The 18335-nt window shown below is 37.5% G+C and overlaps 1 protein-coding gene across 1 annotated transcript in view; it reads left to right on the plus strand.

Annotated features, from left to right (window-relative positions):
• The first annotated feature begins 3597 nt into the window (after positions 1 to 3597).
• WDR36 (WD repeat domain 36) overlaps positions 3598 to 18335 on the plus strand; it is a 43777-nt gene continuing 29039 nt past the window's right edge. Inside the window, exons 1-8 of the mRNA XM_049647707.1 lie at positions 3598 to 3869; positions 6356 to 6383; positions 8508 to 8608; positions 13357 to 13474; positions 14436 to 14568; positions 16052 to 16106; positions 17495 to 17627; positions 17910 to 18085. Coding sequence (XP_049503664.1) covers positions 3708 to 3869; positions 6356 to 6383; positions 8508 to 8608; positions 13357 to 13474; positions 14436 to 14568; positions 16052 to 16106; positions 17495 to 17627; positions 17910 to 18085 — 906 coding nt within the window. The 5' untranslated portion in view covers positions 3598 to 3707. The remainder of the gene's footprint in view (positions 3870 to 6355; positions 6384 to 8507; positions 8609 to 13356; positions 13475 to 14435; positions 14569 to 16051; positions 16107 to 17494; positions 17628 to 17909; positions 18086 to 18335) is intronic.

An 18335-nucleotide genomic window follows, 5' to 3' on the forward strand; every position in this document is an offset into this window, starting at 1 on the left:
AACAGGAGGTTCTTTGTCTTCCTGTGTCTAAGGAAACCTTGCAAGTCATTCATTTAGGACTTGCTTAAGAGGTGGCCAAACTGATCTGGTGACTGTAACCAGATCACAAAGTAAGAGAATGCCAGATAGTAATTAGAGGATTAATTGAAGAGAATTTGTAGATGTAGAGAGAGTTGTGGTTTTTCCACCAGTCCTCACCAAGAAGAGGGGAACTGAGTTGTCCAACACCTGCAATTCTAAAGCTAAATGATGAGCCCCCCCCCCCCCGCCCTCTTACAGAGATTAGGAGTATGTACAAGCAAGTCAGATGGATGATTTACTCCCAGCCTACTGAGTGCCAGAATTTTGTAGGCTCAAACCAAGTCCACCTAAATGAAATGCAAGATGGTACTTGGAAGATCCTCAAATGTGTCTTTGAAGATGAGTCATAGTCATTTTTATGAGAGTGCCTAAAAACAAGGTTTACCTCTCACTGGGAGAATTCTTAAGGGGAGGAGACTGGTCAGAATAGACTCTGCAATGACTAGGATCTTGAGAGAGATCAAGAGTTGGTCAAGATGTATGACAGAGAGGGCATTTGACAGTCAAGAGACTAGTACAAAGCATACCTTTGAAATACAATGTTTTCTTACATTTTCCTTTTCCTGACCCAAAAGGAGCAGAGTCAAGGTGGCAGGGGCAAGAAGAGTAAAAGAAGAGGTTAGTAAGAGCAGGTCCGGTGCCTGTCTTTTCTAAAGCATGGTTCTCTAGTTTTTCCCTTTAGTTCTATATGCATTCTCAGCTCCTATCCCCACCCCATTGACTAGGCAGAATCATTTTTTTTTAAAGTTTGCTGCTTTCTCTGTGCTTCTGACCCAAATATTTTTTTTTAATCTTTATTTATTTTTGAGAGAGAGAGAAACAGACAGGGTGTGAGCAGGGGAGGGGCAGAGAGAGAGGGAGACACAGAATCTGAAGCAGGCTCCAGGCTCTAAGCTGTCAACATAGAGCCTGATGCGGGGCTCGAACTCATGGACCGTGAGATCATGACCTGAGCCGAAGTTGAATGCTTAACCAACAAAGCCACCCAGGCCCCTCTGACCCAAATATTTCTAACTAATACAGATACAAAGAGTATTAGGAGATTGAGGAGGATATATAAGGGCAAAACAAGAGAGTTTTCTTAGGAAAATCAGTTTCTTATTTTTGAAATATTTGGATATACCTCTCCTATATCATGACATTTCAGTCAAGATATCAGCACAGCTGCTGTCATCTGAAGGCTGCAGGCTTGGCTGGGACTGAAGAATCTGGTTTCAAGGTGCTTCTACTCTCACATACAGTGAAGTAGTTTTGGTGGTTAGCAAGAGGCTCTCAATTCCTTGCCATGTGAAATGCTCTATGGGACTGCTTGAGTATCCTCCCAACATGGCATTTGACTTCCTACAGAGCAAGTGACCCAAAAAGGAGCAAGTCAAAATCTTCAACATCTTTTATGACCTAGCCTGGCTACTCAAGTCAACACTATTTAGTGCAAGAGGGAACTTTACAAGGGCATGAATACCAGGAGGTAAAAATCATTGAGGGCCATCTTGGAGGTTGGTGATCACATCACATGAAGTCACTGACTTCATGGCCTTTTTATTACAAAAACTACACAGAAACAGCCATATTTAAACTTTTTTAAAAAGTTAGAAATGACAACATGACACAGCTGTATGTTTAATTTACCTGAATCTTGTGAAGCCCCAGTGTGTTGAATCAAATTGAAAACCATCATTTGTCAATGCTCTACTACATTTCCATTTTCTTTTATTCTTTGTGACTAGTATCCTTACGGGCATCTCTAAGCAAAAAGAGTAATAGCTAGTTCCTTTTCTCCCACCACACATTCACACACTTTGCTGGCAGCTGAATAGGAAGCAACTCAGGGAGGCAACTTGTGGGGAGAAATAAACTTTGGCCAACGGTTAAACTGGAAAACTCACAATCAGCCACTAACATCCCCCTTAAAAAACCACAGCACAACAGCTGGCATGTGTATCTACTGCTACTATACTACTAAATCTTCAATGATGGCTCTAATATTTTAAACTTTTGCCTTACTGTCCAGATGGAGGTTAAAGAACATAAATCTGATTGTCAGAGCTAAATTCAAATTGCTGACTACTATTAATTAAGTGACCCTTGGTAAATTAGGTAATCTCTGGGAATTTCAGGTTCCTTATCTAATGTGAATCCACACCCATTCTGTGACTGAAAGTTTGGTCTTGAAAGTGTGACTGCTGGATGCATATTTTCCTATCATCCAGCTGCCCTTCAGTGCCCCCCCCCCCCCCCAGCTTCTTCTCCTTTTCTAAACCTAGCGCTAGTCTGGTTTTGGATGCTAAAAAATCTCAGAACTTTGTACAAATCACTTAACCCCAATGAACCCGTTTACTCATTTAGAAAACAGTAATACAATATTTGTCCTAAATTCACAGCTTTAATTTGAAGATTATATTAAATAATGGGTGCCAAGGGCTTGTGAACTGTAAAGCCTGAAGACGTTTTTCAATTTTCTTCTCAAACTGTCAATACATGCAGACATCTTAACTTTATTATAAAAGCAACATCTGCATTGCACACAATTTACAAAACTCTTAAAAATGCGTATCTAGTAGTTAAAATCATTTGTACACATTTCCATCAGTCAGATTTAAAGTAACACATCAATATTACAATTTTTTTTACTGTAAACAAACTCAGTAAAAAACAAACAAAAAAATCTTTGTATTATGGAAAATTTCAATTTTATACTCAAGCATAGGGATAGTATTGTGAACTCTCAATACCCAATCCCCAGATTAAACAATTACCAGCTCTATTTCATCTAAATGCTTCACCTCATCCCCAGTTATTTTGAAAGCAAACCCCAGATATATCACTTCATCCGTAAATATGTCGGTATCTATCTACAAAAGGTAAGAATCTTTAAAAGCATAATCACAATGCTAATATCACATATAAAAATTAACAATAATTTCTTTTGTATTATTAAAATTTTTTTATGTTTACTTTTGACAGAGAGAGAGAGAGAGATAGAGAGAGAGAGTTAGAGAGAGAATATGAGTGGGGGAGGGGCAGAGAGAGACAGAGAGAGACAGAATCTGAGGCAGGCTCCAGGCTCTGAGCTGTTAGCACAGAGCCTGACTCGGGGCTCGAACTCACCAACCCCGAGATACCTCAGCCCAAGTCGGACGTTCAACCGACTGAGCCACCCACGCGCCCCAACAATAATTTCTTAATATCATCAAATATCCAGTGTTCAGATTTTCTCGAGAGTCTCATGGTTTTATGCAATTTTATAACTGCACGTTTAACTTGACTCTGTCAACGCTACACCTGGTCTCCCTTCACCGTCCGGGTCGTTCCGCTTCCCCTGCCGCTCGCCCTCCTCCAAGGTCCCTGTTGCAGTTTTCTTTCAACCCCACCAGACGTGGGGAACACCTCTGGAACCCTGGAGACGACCGCCAGCGGAACCGAAGTCGCGCCTCCTCTGCGAGCTCCGGTGGGAGTTCTTTTTCAATTGCACTAAGAGCCGTGTCTGCTAACCGATTGGCAGGGGAAACCGGAAGGTCTTGTGAGTTTGTAGAGCGGCTAAAGAACTGCCACGAGAAGAAGTGAAGGACCTGGTCCGCTGGTTTTCATCGGGGCTGGAGCTCAGAGGAGCCTGGACCGCAGTATCGATGGAGGGTGGGACGGGAGGTCGAACCAGCAGCGCGCTGTTCGCGGGTTTCCGGGCTTTGGGGCTTTTTAGCAACGACATTCCACACGTGGTGCGGTTCAGTGCTCTGAAGCGCCGATTCTATGTGACGACCTGCGTGGGCAAGAGCTTCCACACCTATGACGTGAGTGACTTCTTCCTTCGCCAGCCTCCCGGGAACCACCCCCTTGGCCCCCAGCTGAGAGCTGCCTCAGCTCTCTCCAGGGGCAGTCCTGCTCTGCTCCCCCACTGATCAAGGGCTTGCATTTCTGCCGTCTCTTCCCTAACTCCTACCTGTCCAGTTTCATCACGAGTTCACATCCACGTGCTGTTGTTGTAGCCCTTGCAATCCGCTTGGGGCGAGTTTCGGAGGCTGTCCTGCTAGGGAAAAGTACCAGAGAACATTTCAGTTCTATAGCAATGTATTTGTTCAGTAAATGTCTGTTCAGGTTCCCTTGAAGATGTAAACGTGATTAAGACCAGTTTCTGCCCCCTCTTAACCAGAAGGACTTGTAAGACATTTTATTGTGCAATTTCTGACACGCTGGATTAGAAATTCAGACTAAACTACATTGGAAGATCTTGGAGGGGGTGAGATTAATTATGATTTTGGGGACTGTTCACATTTGGTAGCAAACTAGTTTCCTTAAACTTCCCCTGAGCATCTATTTTCTACTAACATTTGAGGGTCTCGTACGGTGCTTCTTAGTCTAAGCCTGGCAGCAACTTCTTTGTGAGATATGTATCGTTTACCGTTTTCCGTAGCACCCTTGTATAAACTAGGAAACAATCTCAGAAATTAAGTTATTTGTCCCAGGGCTTCCTGGGAAGCCTTGTTAGTGATGGTTTTTCTCCTTTAATTTCTTATGAATCATAGTCTTTTGTTGCTGTTTACTTTTTCCCCTTCATCTTCTCCGAAGGAATGCATGCTCTGTGAAATCAGGGAGCTTTTCTTTATGATAAAGATGATAATAGCCAGTGTTGATTAAGCACTTCTTGTGGAAGCTGAGCTGTGAAGTTGCATTCTTTCAAGGATTGTGGGAAGCAAATGTGTTAGTAGCAGGAAGAGTTGGTTGTTGGTAGCTGGTTGAGTTAGTGGAAGAGGAAAGTGAGGAACATGCCCAAAGTGGAGATGGTGCTGGTGATGGCAGCTAACGTTTATTAAACGTTAATTATGCCTGGCTCCGTTAACACATTTTATACACTGAATACTCATAACAACTCCATAAAGCAGGTACCTATTTTATTTAATTTTTTTTAAGTTTATTTATTTTGAGAGAGAGAGAGAGAAAGCACGCACGCACGGGCGTGCTAGTGGTGAAGGGGTGGAGAGAGGGAGAGAGAGAATCCCATTCGGGCTTTGCATTGACCGTGAGGAAGAGGGGCTCCATCCAATGAACAATGAAATCATGACCTGTGCTAAAATCAAGAGTCGGATTCTTAACCATCTGAGCCACTCAGGTGCCTGGTACTTATTTTAATTCTTATTTTACAGATGAGGAGGAATTTGAGACACAGGGAGACTGATTAATTTTGTCAAGGTCATGTTGCTGGATCAGTAACCATAGATTGGGATCAGCTAATTACAGCCTGCAAGCCAGTCCTATCCTGCATTTGTTTTTGTATATATGTGACATTTTTGTTTATCTTTTTGAGTTTAAGTGTTTTGAGTTTATTTGTTTGAGTTTATTCTAATATAATGATCTCTAAGTAAAATTTTCCACAGTAGTAGAATACAATATAATTAAATTTTGCATGGTATGGAGACCTGTGTGTGTTTACATTTAAGAAATATAGGATATGTAAAAAAAAAAAAAAAAGAAAGAAAAAAAAAATATGGGATATGTAATTTGATCTCCAAGGGCCCTTTCAGTCTTAATATTCTAGCATCTCTGGGATTTGAATTTACACTTATACCTCACTGAACTCTGTGCTTCAGAGATGGGTGGTTTTGACATTTAAAAAAAATTTTTTTTTTAACGTTTATTTATTTTTGAGACAGACAGAGACAGAGCATGAATGGGGGAGGGTCAGAGAGAGAGGGAGACACAGAATCTGAAACAGGCTCCAGGCTCTGAGCTGTCAGCACAGAGCCCGACGCGGGGCTCGAACTCACGGACCTCGAGATCATGACCTGAGCCAAACCCGGACGGTTAACCGACTGAGCCACCCAGGTGCCCCAGTTTTGACATTTTTAAATGGTTGGAGAAAAAATAAAAACTAATAATATGTCATGACATATTAAAATTACATGAAAATCAAATTTCTGTATACATAAGTCAAATTTATTGGAATAGAGCTGTACACATTTGTTTATATATTATATGTGGTTGCTTTCAAGTTTTGTTAGCAGTTGCATAATTTCAGCAAAGACCACATAGCCTGCCAAGCCCTGAAGTATTTACTATATGACCCTTTGTAGAAAACGTTTATGTCCCCCTTCCATCACCACTCCTGATGAAATAGTTGAAAATATAAGTTTTCCTAATAATGAAAAATTAGGGTCAGTATATTTTTTAGGAAAGAGAGCATAGCAGATTTATGTATGAGATTATCTTAGTTTTCAAGTGTTAAATTTTCATTAACAAAAGCAATTATAATCTAATATTTTTTTTTTCTTTTTAAAAACAGGTTCAGAAACTTAGTCTGGTGGCAGTAAGTAAGTATAAACTTCATCCTGAATTTATTCATGTTTAGTGTCTTTTAAAAATATTAAATTTGGGGGGCACCTGGGTGGCTCAGTCCATTAAGCGTCTGACTTTGGCTCAGGTCATGATCTCGTGTTTCGTGAGTTCGAGCCCCGTGTTGGGCTCTGTGCTGACAGCTCGAGGCTTGGAGCCTGCTTTGGATTCTGTGTCTCCCTCTCTGTCTGCCCCTCCCTCACTCATGTTCAGTATCACTCTGTCGCTCAAAAATAAATGTTAAAAAAAATTTTAAGTATATTAAGTTTTTGACATTAATTTTAAGACTTAAAGAATATATAAGAAATTCATTGTGTATTTCTGATAAACTTACATAGTTAAAAAATAAGTTCAGGATAGGATCAGATGTTGCATTTAGTTGTCATCTCTTTAGTCTTTTTAAATTTAGAATAGTTCATTAGACTTTGTGTTTCACAGCATTGATATTTTTGAAGAGTATAGGCCAGTTCTTTTATAGAATGTCCTTCAATTTGACCTTTTCTGCTGTTTTCTCATGATTAGATTCAGGTTATGCACGATGGCAAGAATAACAAAGAAATAATTCAGAATTCTCAGTGAATTTTATTAGCAGGCACATGCTGTTGATTGGTTCTATTCCTGGCAGTGGTAACTTTGATCATTTTATTAAGGTAACATTTGTCAGGAGGCTCCATTTTAAAGTTTTACTCTTTGTAATTAATTTTAAAGTTTTACTCTTTGTAATTAATAAGTATCTTGTGGTTAGATACAGTGAGACAGTGTAAATATCCTGTTACTTTTGAGAGTTTTACCCACCGTTTTGTCACTTAGTGATGGTACTTGCCTGAACCAGTTATTAGAATGATGATTACCAAATAGTGATTTTCGGGTTCCATCATTCCTTCTACTGTCAGGAAGGGTTTTCCCTTTTCCTACGTTTTGATACTTTTCCAATAGAAGGAAAATTTATTTTTTTTGGAAACCGTTTTACAGAATAAAGGGCCTGCCAGGGCTGAGAGATTGTAGTATAACCATGAAATGTGATCTTTGTAACAGAAACAGAGGAGAGCTATAAGGAACCTAGTGTATGTGTCTGATTAACTTAAAATTTTAAAACGATTATAGAAGGGCACTATAACCTAAGTTGAATACAAAGTGATTAATAAACCTATAAAAATAGCATTTGGGGAATGAAATTTTTTTTTAAGTTTTATTTTGTTTATTTTGAAAGAGAGCAAGCGAGCACGTGTGTGGGGGAGGGGCAGAGAGAGGGAGAGAGAGAACCCCAAGCAGGCTCTGCACTGTCAGTACAGAGCCCAATGTGGGGCTTGAGCTCACGAACCGTGAGATCATGATCTGGGCTAAGATCGAGAGTCAGACGCTTAACAGACTGGGCCACCCAGATGTCCTGGGAATGAAATCTTAAAGTAGAATATGCAGCATGAAAAATACTTAAAACAATCATCTATCTTCTAACTCTCCTGCCCCTAAAACAAGGAATAAGAAGAAAAGGCCAATGTGACCATGATAGAGAGGAATAAAGAAATCATATCGTGTGAGAAATGGCCAGAGGTGATAGGCATATTTGCCTTGGAGAAGACTGAGTAGATAACTGTATTGTTCATTTAAAGGGTCAGGATTTAGAGTATCATAGGGAATTTTTCTGAGGTTTTCCCAAAGCATAGACTTAAATAGGGGTTAGGTCTTGATTTACTTTAAAAATTTTCCTAGAGTTATAAGTAAATGTGACATTCCTGAAGGCATTTACATGAAGGGTTGATAACTATCTGCCAGTTTTTTATGTGAAGTGTGAATTTTTTCCAAATAACCTCAAAAAGCTTTTCATTTCTTTAGGATTACATTTTAATGTCTGTAAATATTAGATTTTAATTCTCTTAGGGAAGATCAAGTGATTTAATATTCTCAGTCTGGTAGTTATTATTAGAAGTATAAAGTAACATTGAAGTCAAGTTTATACCGATTATTAGTTTTTATTCATATATCTACACATAGATACATATTTTTTAATTATAGCCATGAAAAATGGTATATGTATAATTGAGATTTCTATCTGTGCCAAGATCTTACAATTTCTTATTTCTTTTATATTGTCTTTTACCTAGGTAACTCTGTCCCACAGGATATCTGCTGTATGGCAGCTGATGGGAGGCTAGTCTTTGCTGCTTATGGGAATGTTTTCTCTGCATTTGCCCGTAATAAAGAGGTTTGTATCACTGAACTATTTTAATGTGTTTTTTGCAGTTAATAGTTAATTGTAGTGAAAGTGGAGGGAACTTTAATGTTGCTGTTCTTCTACTAGAATGCTCTGGACATGTACTTGTTTTATTTTAAACATTTATCTTGTTTTCTGGAGGAAGAGAAAGTTGATTTCATCAAATTTTCAGAATTAGTTAAAACTGGCACTTCAGTTTTCTTCATCAGGGTTGAACATCAGAATTATTTGGGCAGCTTCTTCAAAATTTTCCTGCCCAGTTGGGTCTCATATCCTGAGCTTTCTACTTTGTATTTTTGGGTGGGGTAGGATTTAGAAAATACTTTTGAAAATGCTTTCCCAGGAGATTGGTTTTTTTTCCTTTTCTTTTTTTTTTTTATTTTTATTTTTATTTTTTTTTGGGACAGAGAGAGACATAGCATGAACGGGGGAGGGGCAGAGAGAGAGGGAGACACAGAATCGGAAACAGGCTCCAGGCTCCGAGCCATCAGCCCAGAGCCCGACGCGGGGCTCGAACTCACGGACCGCGAGATTGTGACCTGGCTGAAGTCGGAAGCTTAACCGACTGCGCCACCCAGGCGCCCGTTTTTTTTTTTTTTTTTAATCCAAGTTAGTGCGAGGCGCCTGGGTGGCTCAGTCAGTTGAGTGTCTGACTTCTGCTGAGGTCATGCTCTCACAGTTTGTGGGTTTGAGCCCCATGTCAGGCTCTATGCTGACAGCTCAGAGTCTGGAGCCTGCTTTGGATTCTGTCTCCCTCTCTCCCTGCCCCTCCCCAGCTCATGCTCTGTTCCTCTCTCACTTAAAACAATAAAATAAAACGTTAAAAATTTTTTTTAAATCCAAGCTAGTGAGTGTATAGTCTAATAATGATTTCAGGAATAGAATTTAGTGATTCATACTAACATAAAATACCCAGTGCTCATCCCAACAAGTGCCCTTCTTAATGTCCATCACCCATTTACCTTTTAGCCCATCCCCCCACCCACCACCCTGCCAGCAACTCTCAGTTTCCTCTCTGTATTTAAGAGTCTTTGAGTGGCTTACAGAGTGGCTGCACCAGTTTGCATTCCCACCAGCAGCACAAAAGGGTTCCTCTTTCTCTGCATCCTTGCTACCATCTGTTGTTGCCTAAGTTGTTAATGTTAGCCATCCTGACAGGTGTGAGGTGGTATCTCATTGTGGTTTTGATTTGTATTTCTCTGGTGATGAGTGATGTTGAGCATCTTCTCATGTGTCTGTTAGCCATGTTTTCATTGGAAAAGTGTCTATTCATGGTTTTTTTGCCCATTTCTTCACTGGATTATTGGTTTTTTGGGTGTTGAGGTTGATAAGTTGTTTATAGAGTTCAGATACTCTTTATTTGATATGTCACTTGCAAATATCTTCTGTTCCATTGGTTGACTTTTAGTTTTGCTGATTGTTTCCTTCGTTTTGCAGAAGCATTTTATCTTGATGAGGTCCCAGTAGCATCTTTGCTTTTGTTTCCTTTGCCTCCAGAGACACGTCAAGTAAGAAGTTGTTACAGCTGAGGTCAAAGATGTTGTTGTCTATTTTCTTCTCTAGGATTTTGATGGCTTCCTGTCTTACGTTTAGGTCTTTCACCCATTTTGAGTTTATTTTGTCTGTGGTATAAGAAAGTGGTCCAGGTTCATTCTTCTGCGTGTCTCTGTCTAGTTTTCCCAACACCATTTACTGAAGAGACTCTTTTTTCCATTAGATATTCTTTCCTGCTTTGCCAAAGGTTAGTTGGCCATACGTTTGTGGGTCCATTTCTGGGTTCTCTATTCTGTTCCACTGATCTGAGTGTCTGTTTTTGTGACAGTACCATACTCTCTTGATTACAGCTTTCTGATAGAGCTTGAAGTCCAGAATTGTGATGCCTCCTGCTTTGGTTTTCTTTTCCAACAGTACTTTGGTTATTTGGGATTTTTTTCTGGTTCCATGCAAATTTTAGAATTGTTTGTTCTAGCTCTGTGAAGAATGCTGGTGTTATTTTGATAGGGGTGCATTGAATATGTAGATTATTTTGGGCAGTATCAACATTTTAACACTATTTGTTCTTCCAATCCACAAGCATGGAATATTTTTCTGTTTCTTACTGTTTTGTAGTTTTCAGAGTATAGATCTTTACCTCTTTGGTTAGATTTATTCTTAGGTATCTTATGTTTTTGGCGCAATTGTAAATAGGATTGATTCCTTGATTTTGTTTTCTGCTGCTTCATTATTGGTGTATAGAAATGAAACCAATTTCTGTACATTGGTTTTTATATCCTTTGACTTTGCTGAATTCATGTATCAGTTGTAGCAGTTTTTTGGTTGAGTCTTTTGGGTTTTCCACATAGAGTATCATGTCGTCTGCAAATAGTGAAAGTTTGACTTCCTTCCTGCTGATTTGGATGCCTTTTATTTCTTTTTTGTTGCCTGATTGCTGAGGCTAGGACTTCCAACACTATGTTGAATAACAATGGTGAGAGTGGACATCCCTGTCGTGTTTCTGCCTGTAGGGGAAAAGCTCTTAGTCTTCCCCCATTGAGGATGATATTAGCTGTGGGTCTTTCATATATGTCCTTATGATCTTGAGGTGTGTTCCTTCTATCCATACCTCTTGAGGGTTTTTATCAAGAAAGGATGCTGTTTTTTGTCAAATGCTTTTTCTGCATCTGTTGAGAGGATCACGTGGTTCTTATCCTTTTATTAATGTGATGTATCACATTGATTGATTTGCAGATATTGAACCAACCCTGCATTCCAGGAATAAATCCCACTTGATCATGGTGAATAATTCTTTTAATGTATTGTTGGATCCAGTTTGCTATTATCTTGAGAATTTTTACATCCATGTTCATCAGGGAAATTGGTCTATAGTTCTCCGTTTTAGTGGGGTCTTTGTCTGGTTTTGGAATCAAGGTAATACTGTCCTCATAGAATGAGTTTGGAAGTTTTCCTTCCATTTTTATTATTTTGGAACAGCTTAAAAAGAATAGATGTTAACTCTTCTTAAAATGTTTGGTAGAATTCCCCTGGAAAGCCATCTGGCTGTGAACTTTTGTTTTATGAGAGATTTTTTATTACTGATTTAATTTCTTTACTTGTTATGGGTCTGTTCAAATTTTCTGTTTCTTCCTGTTTCAGTTTTGGTAGTTTACATGTTTTGGAATTTGTCCATCTCTTCCAGATAGCCCAATTTGTTGGCATATAATTTTTCATAATATTCTCTTATTATTGTTTTTATTTCTGTGGTGTTGGTTGTGATCTCTCCTCTTTCATTTGGGTTTTCCACATAGAGTATCATGTCGTTATATATCATTTGTGATTTTATTTATTTGGGTCCTTTCTTTTTTCTTTTTGATCAGTCCTGCTAGTGGTTTATCAATTTTGTTAATTCTTTTAAAGAACCAGCTTTTGGTTTCGTTGATTTTTTTTCTACTTTTTTTTTTTTTTAATTTCGCTGTCATTGATTTCTGCTCTAAAATCATTTCCCTTCTTCTGCTGTTTTGGGCTTCATTTGCTGTTCTTTTTTCAGCTCTTTTAGGTGAAAGTTTAGGTTATGTATTTGAGACCTTTCTTCCTTCTCTAGGAAGGCCTGAATTGATATATACTTCTCTCTTATATTGCCTTTGCTGTATTCCTGAGGTTTTGGACTGTCATGTTTTCATTTTATTTATGCCACTACTTTATGTGGATTGACTTTTTCATTATGAACAACTCAGCCCATGACTCCTTTTCTAAGAACCAAGTGGTTCTCTGTATAGAGAAAACTAGATTCTCTGTTTTCTACACTGGTAAGGAAGGGTCTTTTCTTAATTTCTCATTTGGTTTCTAAGTTTGTTCTGGAAAAACAGCCTTGAGAGATGACCTGGCTCAGGACGTCCAGAATGAAAAGGGAAGTGGCAGTATGGCTGCCTAGATAGCCAAGGATTCGGATCAGTGTACTTGTCAAGGTCTAACTTGGACTGACATTTGTTCCCAGGGTCCTCCATCATCACTGCCTGTGGCAGAGGAGGGCAGTTTACCTGTGGAGGTCTTTAATGGGACTTGTTTGAATTTTTAGAGTCAGGAAAAATGTCCTTTTTTTTTTTTTTTTTTTAAATACAAAATACTGCAGTTTGTAGTTTTCCCTGGAAGATACAAATAGAGAGAAAGTAAGGGTGGCAAGGCATGGGAGACTAATTGCAGGAATTGTAGGAAGCTGCTACTACTTCTAGGTCTAAAGGACAAGGAGAAGAAATAACATTTCTGGAATTTGGTGAGAACTGAAATCACAGAGAAGGGGCTGTAGTTCTTAAGGAATGCAGCTACTGTAAGGATAAGGGTCTCTGTGTGTGAAAACAGAAGTACTCTATCCTCCCTATCTCATCTGGAAGCCAGCTGGTGATGGAGCTTATAGAGTTAGCCTTCTAGAACATAACCATTTTTTTAGGATGCATGGAGTAGTGCTGGTTAGATTGGGTGAACAACCCGGCTGTATGTGTCCTCCCTAAGCTCAGTTGTGAGGTTGAACTTCAGAGGTCTCATTTCTATGTTTCTAGTTTAGGCTTCCTTATTATTGGACTGGCTGAGGGAGCAGGTGAAAATGCCTGGTTCCTTGCCATTTGTTAATCTAACCTTGGATAATCAAAAGTTGGATTACGTTTCTTAATGAGAGCATCTTTAGGATTAGCATGTTTTTGGTTAATATGAATAATGTTAAATGTTGAATGAGTAATCATATTAAATTCTTTTGAACTTTAACATTGTAGGTAGTACACACCTTTAAGGGTCATAAAGCAGAAATCCATCTGTTGCAACCCTTTGGGGATCACATTATCTCTGTTGATACTGACAGCATTCTTATTATTTGGCACATATATTCAGAAGGTAAGAATGAGCCAATTTATTACATTATCATGGGGCGGATAGTATGTGTGCAACTAAAATTAAAAACCTATGTAAACACAACTTCCATGTCAGAGGTTTCACATGTAATCAGAAAAAAATTTAGACTCTTTAATATATATGAAGAAAAAGGTTGTAAGTAAAAAATGGATAGATAATTTTAGTCAGCTAGGAGCTAACTATAGTATTTATAACATGTTTAATGTATTAATTTCAGCTAATACATCTTCCATTGCAGTTCTCCAAGTTCAGTGATGCGTTAATTATTTTCTCTGTAGAGTGCATTTTGGTATATGATTACACCCGAATAACTCTTGGTTTGTATTTTCAACTTTCTGCAAAGGAGATTGTGGTAGTAAACTAAAGATCCTGTAAAGATCCTATAACCTAAAGGAAAGGGTACATCCTTTCTCTAAGAATATGAGTCAGTGTTCTTTAAGTGTGATAGTGTTATACAGTGGTAGCAAGCTATGTTTGGTGGAAATGTATGAGAATCACTGTTTTTACTTTCACCAAGATTTGCCTCTTACTTTTTACATCTTTGAGAGACCCATCAATCTCCCTAGATATTTGGCCTTTCACTCCATGGAAGAGTTCAGTATAAGTACTTCACTTTGGAATATTCACTCTGCCTCTTGATCAAATTATAAAAATAGTAAGACTGAATCCTTTTTTTAAACCTTATTTTTTATTCCTATAAACAAGTTCAGCAATGAGTGGAATTTTTAATAGCACTGATATTAGAATTTTAGAAAACTTTTGACAGTCTAAATTATTTACAAGTTGCCCCTCATCACATTTAATTTCTCAAGGAATGTGTAAAGGTTCGAATGTAAGTCTTTGGTTTATATTAAGACATAAATCTCTGATATGGTAGGCTTACTTTTAAGGGCTGGGTATATGAAAAATAATTACATGTTGTTTATAACTTTTACTTTTGTAGAGGAATATCTGCAATTGACTTTTGATAAATCAGTATTTAAAATTTCTGCAATTTTGCATCCAAGTACCTACTTGAATAAAATACTTCTTGGCAGTGAACAAGGAAGCCTACAGTTGTGGAATGTAAAATCCAAGTAAGCACTTTATTTAGAATATAATGTAGGTGGTTCCCATCTTATCCTTACCTACTACTCCCTAACGCATACTTAAGTCTCTCAATTCTCCCTGCCTTTATATGTTTACCTGAGGGCCTTCTATAAGTATACCTACTTTTGGTGTTGTATCACGGTATCACATAGGCAAAAGGTGGCATGTGGTCCTGGCACATGGTAGGCAGCTTCATAAGTACCCATTTAAAAGTATATACTAATGGCCCTAATCTGTAAAGAATCCATATAGCTATAGAGAAGACTCTAGTAAAGTAACATAAGAAAATAATTATGCGCTGGTCACTGGACAGCATCTAGTTTTCAATAAACTGAAGAAGTAGGAGAAGGCAAAGTCAATCAGTATTAATTTAGTGCTAGCATTTAGGAATCATTTTTAGGGTGAAAGTCCTTTTATTATCAACCACAAACTTGATGGACATTTACTGTAATATTGGTATAGCTGGAGGGCTAGATAAATGGTTTTGAATACCTCCACCTGTTACTTGAACATTTATCCGGAGAAAAAAGTGATAGTTCAATCTTTGTATAGCATTAAAAAGACAAAAATATTTGACCATCCAAATTGTACTTTCTGAATCCCTCATAAATTTGAAAGGGAAAATAAGATTATCAAAGTTTTAACATTTATCCTAGTTCGTAGTTTTAAATCAGTGTTTTCATTCAATTTAGCAAATATTGACTACCTACCCTTGTAGGTTTAGGGATAATGACAGAAGTATTGTCTCTGCTCCTGCATTATATATTGAGGCTCTTTATGTGATGTTTACACACTATTTTACATTAAATATTCCTTGGATAATCATTGAGTAATCTGTGCCCACTTACTAAATTTACTATATGATTTAATACTTTATTGAGTATCATTATAACAATTTCAGAATCTCTGTTTCTTCATGGACTTCTTTATCGTTTGTGGCTTGATTCTGTAATTTAGAGCAGCATCACTATTGTCATGTGACAGTTATATAACATAAGTATCATAGTTATATTCCCATTGGTAATATTTTTCTAGAAACACATTGCAGTGAAAAAACAAGATCCACCTACATTCTAAGATGGTTTTTTGTTATAGTCTGTAATATAAAAATGATTTTTAGCTTGTATTTTTTTTCTATTTCTTAAAGAGTTCGCATAGTATAGTAGTTACTAGCAGCATGGGGCATAGGATCTGGAGTTGGTCTGTCTGGGCTCTATGAATTATTAGCCATAGAACCTTAGCTTAATTGTTTCACATAATTAAGTTTCTTATTTTCTTATCTGGATAATGGTGATAATATCTACCTCATGGAATCATTTTGAGTATTAAATAAGTTAATATATATATACTTAGAATACTGTGGGTCAGAGAAACAACTTAAATATCACCCATTATTATTTTGCTTTTTAATATATAGTCGATTTTGTTTCCCTAAAAAATAAAAACTTTCAACTACTTTTCTTCCTGTAGTAAGCTTCTGTATACGTTTCTGGGATGGAAAGTTGGAGTCACAGCTCTTCAGCAGGTTAGTATTTTTTTGTTAAGTCAAAGAAGAAATGAAGTTAGTAGTGTGATCTTTCAGTTTCAGGGGTCAACCATATTTTTTAGACCTAAAGACAAAAATAATATATAAAGTAGTTTATTTTTATAAATATTGCCCTAAAAGGTAGTGTTTTGGAAATGTCATTGAAAACAATAATGCCTTTGCCTATAAACGTTTATGGAAATCTTTTTACCTGGAATTAGGCTCTAAACCTATAGTTGCTATGGAACAATGTTTACCAATCGTTTTGTAAACATGTAGTCCAGTGCCTTGTGCAGAGTGGAGATGATGGAGATGAGTTAGTTGTTCAGTAAAGCAAGGGAGATTGTAGGTCATGCAGAGAAATTTGTTCTAATTTTGAAGGTTGTAGCTTGGAATAATTGGGACCCGAATCCTAACATTTTTAATTGCACTTTTCCTTAAATAACTGCTTTTGTTTTCATGAGACTGCAGAACATGTATGAATGATGTAGGTCTGCAGAGAATCTTACATTGGACACGTATACTGCCAGTATATCCTTGTCCTTCTGAATAGCTCTTGCTTATACCTGCCCAACTTATATTCATTCTTTCATTCTCTCTCAGTACCATCAACCTTGCTGTGCTTTTGCCTACCCATAAGACCCCAGAGGTATCAGATGATTAGGTCCCTTGAGGGCAAGGAATCATACTTGTTTTAATATCCCCAGGGTCTCATGCATCATGGTCACATGATGGTAGATTAATAAAATGGTTAATGTGATTCTATTCTGTAATGGTATTGAACATTGATCTTCTGTGCTAAAATAGAGAAACTTATTATAGAGCCTGTATGTAATACCATTTATAAAATGAAGATTCTATTCATAAAATATTAGAGCTGGGACAGACTAATCCTAAGACTTTTTTGCCTTTTAACATGTTTTATAGGTTTTTGTTTCCTTGGATAAAAAACTGTTCACTTCCTGTGTAGTTGGCCTTTTATGTTGCCAGGCATATGGCAAGCCTTTTTATGTTTTCTAAGAGCTGTATCTCTTTTGTTTCTTTCCAGTCACTGATCTGTAGTGATTTCATATATCAGATTCCTTTTCTTTTATGGTTGTTTTCTTACTGAGTCAGCTGTGTTTTAGGAATGAGGGGATTGATGGTGACTACCAGATTTGAAGCTGGGAAGTAACTTGAAAAAATCATTCCTAAATATTTCCATGTGAAATAGCAATCAAAGTATGCTAGAATGGTAATACTTACTAGGTTGTTTTTGTTTTTTTTTTTTTTTTTGTCATCCTCAAGAAGATATTCTATTATTTCTTTTACATAATTAATGATGCATAACATCAGGATTATTGAAGCTATTTTGATTAAGAATAAAAAGTGAGTAATTTAAATTTCAGGCACCAGCTGTGGATGTTGTTGCTGTTGGTCTTATGTCAGGTCAGGTTATCATTCACAACATTAAATTCGATGAAACATTAATGAAGTTTCGTCAAGACTGGGGACCTATTACTTCGATTTCATTTCGTACAGGTAACTTTTAACTTAATTATTAGTAAGAGTTAAGAATGTTTAAAATGTATACTTCGAAGCTTATAGAAATTTTCCAAGTGGATGTTTTCTTGCAAGTTAATGTATTTAATAGAAATAAGTGAAATACTGCATTACAAACAGCCATAGGAATATGGATAGATTATTGGTGCATAGTTTTTTCTAACCTTATGTTTATGGATTAAAGGGATGGAGAGAAGAATTGTTACGTTTGGTTGTTTTATGGCGCATGTTTTTCTTAATGTATTTTATTTTTAATAACAGATGGTCATCCAATAATGGCAGCTGGAAGCCCATGTGGCCATATTGGACTCTGGGATCTAGAAGACAAAAAGTTAATCAATCAGATGAGAAATGCACATTCTACAGCGATTGCTGGACTGACATTTCTCCATAGAGAGCCCCTTCTTGTCACAAATGGTGCCGACAATGCTCTGAGGGTATTATTATTATTGTTATCATTTTCCTGGCTTCTACCCTTGGGGTTATTGCAAGCCTGTTTTAGTGTATCAGCCTAAAACCTAGAAGATGAGAGGAAAATGGGATACGGTAATGGTATAGATGAAACAAAAGTACAGCAGGTTACATGATTGCAGTGAAGTGAAAAAGAGTTACAGTTTTTCTCTCCCCAGCCCCTTCTCCAGAGTCAGCACTACCCAGTGCCAGTTGATAGGTGTAGAAGATGACCTG

Source organism: Panthera uncia (assembly GCF_023721935.1).
Source record: "Panthera uncia isolate 11264 chromosome A1 unlocalized genomic scaffold, Puncia_PCG_1.0 HiC_scaffold_17, whole genome shotgun sequence".
Classification (NCBI taxonomy): domain Eukaryota; kingdom Metazoa; phylum Chordata; class Mammalia; order Carnivora; family Felidae; genus Panthera; species Panthera uncia.